General features: G+C 27.2%; 1 protein-coding gene across 1 annotated transcript; it reads right to left on the reverse strand.

Moving 5' to 3' along the window:
• Positions 1-1086: 1086 nt before the first annotated feature.
• Positions 1087-3743, reverse strand: LOC124921935 (tetraspanin-3-like). The gene is made up of 2 exons (XM_047462642.1): positions 3180-3743; positions 1087-1550 (listed from the first exon to the last, which is right to left on the reverse strand). Exons 1-2 carry the CDS (start codon positions 3690-3692, stop codon positions 1206-1208), a joined length of 858 nt encoding a protein of 285 aa, XP_047318598.1. The 5' UTR covers positions 3693-3743; the 3' UTR covers positions 1087-1205.
• Positions 3744-4295: the final 552 nt, after the last annotated feature.

The following is a 4295-nucleotide window of genomic DNA, read 5'->3' on the forward strand; positions in this document are numbered from 1 at the left end:
ATTTACAAATTCTAAAAACAACTAATTAATAAAGAACAAATACACAATTTCAAATAATGAATAGAAATTCAAATTTATTCATTTCTGTTTTTGACAATTTCAATTGATTCTATCAATCTAAAAACAACCCATGATATATATATATATATATATATATAGAATTAGTTCAGATTTTTAGAAAATCAAGGCATCTAACATACATTTGAATGACAACTTGTAGAATGTTGTTACTTACACCTTCCTAGACTCTTTCCTCATCAACAGATTGAAAGCAAAGAAACAAGCACATGCTTGAACGAAAATTCACTCCACTAACACATGGGTTGACATTGTTATACTAAAATATTCGTTTATTTATTTGAACTAGGGTATTCACTTTATATTTAGAACTAAACCCTAAATTTTCTCCATTGAATTTGAAATTTCACTCAATAGGAGTGAAGAATAAGTGGCATTGTCCCTCAAACCCAATTTGTCAACGTCAAAGGCACCCGGGTCACCTTATCTCTAATTTGAATCTTTAGGTCATCTTGATCAAAGTTTACCGTTACATATCATTTTTCTTTTCCGTCATATCACTCAATTTATTACTCAAAATACTAAAATACATTTTATTTTCTATTTTATCTCTATATGTATACATCAAATCTTGTTTAATATTCTATTTCTCTTAATCTCTTTTGTAATTCTCTTTTCATCTATTATAAACCTTATAGACAAAGATGAAGATTTTTTACCAGGAATTGAGTGCGAACAAGAACAGAAAAGAGCACGATTTTGAGAGTCTAGCTTTCCTAAGTGTCTTTTAAAAAAATACCATTCACTTCTTTTTCTAAAAAAATATTTTATTCAACACAAATTAAGCTTAAAGATAAAGTGGCCCTCACTGTTACCTTGTTTGTTTTATACACTATTAGTAAATAAACACATAGTATAAAATTGCAGAATATTAAATGCTCAATATACTTTGAACTTGTATTGCTTTAACATCTTATGAAATAAATACTTAATTATATACCCCAAGAAAAGACAAACCTAGGCTAGGCTGATCTTCTATTGGTAAACCCAAAAAACAAAACATACAAAAATAATGAAACTCCAATCCATAACAAAAAACCTTAAACAAAAAAAGAAAATGTGCATCTTGTTTAATTTACAGAAACTAAGAAATGGGGCAAACCAAACAAAACCAAACCAAGAAAAGATCAGAAATGGATCCTACTTGGACGAGCCTTCTCCATGCGAGTTTCCCCCGATGGCTCATCGTTGTCCATTCGACGGTTATGGCGAAAAGCAGCACAAGCAAACACATAGAGGATAACAAGGATGATGAGAGCCACGATGTTAATTATAGATGCCTTTCTCCAGCTTGTTTTTAAGCTGGCCAAGATCCCGGCTTTGCAGGAGTTACAGTTGTAACACAACTGCCTCTGCTCGTTGCTCCAAATGTTGCAATCTCCGTCGGTTCCCACTAGCCCGCCTCCAGGGCTCCACACCGTCTCGTTCACATATGTAAAACCGCAATCCGTTGGAGGTTTACAACATCCAGACTGTATTTATAATATTAATCAATATCAATCCCTTAATTAATTAGACAAACCCTGTTCTGAAATGAGAAATTCAAATACTTATACAAAATTGAAAGATTTGTATTACTGGGATATTGTTTTTATAATAAAAATTATTAAATTCAAACAGATACTAAAAGAGGGGAGGTATATAAAAGAAAGTGGACTAATTGTGAAATATATATCAGCTGTACATGCATGTTTGATCCTTCTTTTTAGCTAAACCAGCTGTACATTCATATTTTATTTGCTTGAAATATATATCAGCTGTACATGCATAGTTTATTTCAGAAATAAAATTGTTATATAATATTATCATCTTAATTATTTAAAAGGGTATTATTATATAATGTTAAATAATTTATTATTGATTTTTAAATAAATGATATTTTAATTAATGAATTAACCTAATAAAGAAAATGGACTAAATTATGGTAATATATTTAAATTATTTTGAAAATTTTCAGCAGAATAAACAGAAAAAAAAATCATCAGAAAATGAAACATAAAAAGAGAAAAAATTTAAAGGTCAAACAAAAAGCATAAAGCTGAAAAAAAAAAGTAAAAAAAAAAAGTATTTTCTTTCTTTAAATTTGAAATAATCAAGTCTACAGTTTGTGCTTCAGGTTTTTCAAGATCAAAATCTCAACCACTTAACAATTTTTTTTAACTATTTTTGTTTTTATTTATATGAACATGTAATTGCATATTTTTAGTAATAAATGAATAAAAAATATATAAAATGTGTAGATTGTGATGAAATATATTTAAAAGTTTTTGAAAATTTTCAGACAAATAAGCTGAAAAAATCATCAGAAAATGTCAAAATAGAAAAACCTAGAAAATTTAAAGGTCAAACCAAAAGTATCAAGACAAAAATTACAAAAAAAAAAATTTCCAGTCTTTAAATTTAAAATAATCAATCTACCAAACTTCAAGTTTTTCAAGATCAAAATCTCAATCACTTTTCAAAAAAAATATTTTTATTTTCATTTTATATAAAAATTATAATGGTATATTTTTAATAATAAATGAATAAAAAATTATAAAATATCTAGATTGTGATAAAGATATTTTTTTTAATCACATTTCAAGTCATAAATAAAAAATTATAAAATATATGAATAATTGATTATTTTAGATATTTTATGAATAAACCAAATATTTCAAGCTAATGAGTTAAATCTCATTTCATACAAGCTTTTTTATTTTATTTATAAATTTTCTCTCTATTATATTATATCATTTTAATCATCAAATAACTCATTTCATAAATTCAAATACTAAAATATCTTAAATTTATTTTTAAAATATTAAATTTTAAATACAAAATACATTACATTAATTTAACATAATAAAAACCCAAATGACCTAAACAAATTTTTTGTTTTGTTACAAAATCCCAAAATAAATCCTAAAAAACAAAGTCATCAAATGAGTAAATCTCAAAAGTTTTCTAATTTTAACTAAAACTCATATTTATCAGTGTTATTTATTTTTTTTCCAATTTATGTAAACTAAAATAACAAAATATTCTTCTATAATAATTTAAGCATTATTTAAAGCTATATATAATGAATGAATGAATTAAAAAAATAAAAGAAGGGTGACCTGAATCGGGTTAAGATTTCTCTGATAAAAGAGGTCAGGAGATTCGGGTACACCGTAGATCTGACGACCCATCCGAGCACAAATTCTGGATCCTCTAATACAAGATCGAATACTAACCCAATAACCTGGATCCACAACCCGATCGGAAAGCCATCCGGAATAATCTTCCAAATGGTACTCCAAATAAGACCTGTTCAATACAGCCCGACCCGATCCTTTATCGGTAACAGCGTAGGCGAATATTATGAATCCGAGTAGGGCGACGATGATGAGGAACATAGACCAGAGGTAGAGGTACATAAGCAAGGTGTTTCGATAACAGGCGCCGGCGAATCCGGCTAGGGATACGACCATGATGGAGACGCCGATGATGATGATTGGCCATTGAAGGAACTTGAGACAGTCACTTGTGTTTGCTCGATTGCTTAGCCATATGCCGCCGGCCAGGATTGGGATGGAGAGTAGAAAAGTGGAGAAATTTAGGAATCCGATTAGGTGGTTGCTAGCCCTCATTTCTCTCTCTCTCTCTTACTAATTGTATGTACCGACTACCTAGTGTCCTGATAATAATGGCAAGTGTAATATAAACTCAATTATTATTATTTTTATTATATGAAAAATATTTAATAATGAGACAAAAGAAAATTTAAAAATATTTATTTAATAAAAAATTATAATTATAACTCAATTTATATTTTGAAACTTTTCACTTAGTTCTTGTTTGATTTTTTAAAAATTTTATCTCAAAACTCATCTATCTGTTTAAGAATCAGCTCATTATCCTTCAACTATTTTTTTTTTATCTATCAAAATTATTTAATAATTTTTCAAAAGAGAAAAAAAAAAAATTGTCATTCAACAATCAAAATTAATTTTTTAAAAATTTAATCAAACTGGTTTTTTTTTTTATAGAAAAAAAAAGTTAATATTTTTTGTTTGGGAGGTGAATTTCTTTTAAATAACCATTAGAATTTTTTTTTTGTTTTTTTTTGTGGCTTTAAAGTTATATAAAGCCAGGTTTATATTTTATGAATTTTAAACGTATTTAACTCATTATTTACGTGGAATTTATAAATAAATAAGTAAAGATATATGTCATCAATTTAACTAGCATGT

The sequence above is a fragment of the Impatiens glandulifera genome, chromosome 1 (genome assembly GCF_907164915.1).
Source record: "Impatiens glandulifera chromosome 1, dImpGla2.1, whole genome shotgun sequence".
Taxonomy (NCBI): Eukaryota; Viridiplantae; Streptophyta; class Magnoliopsida; order Ericales; family Balsaminaceae; genus Impatiens; species Impatiens glandulifera.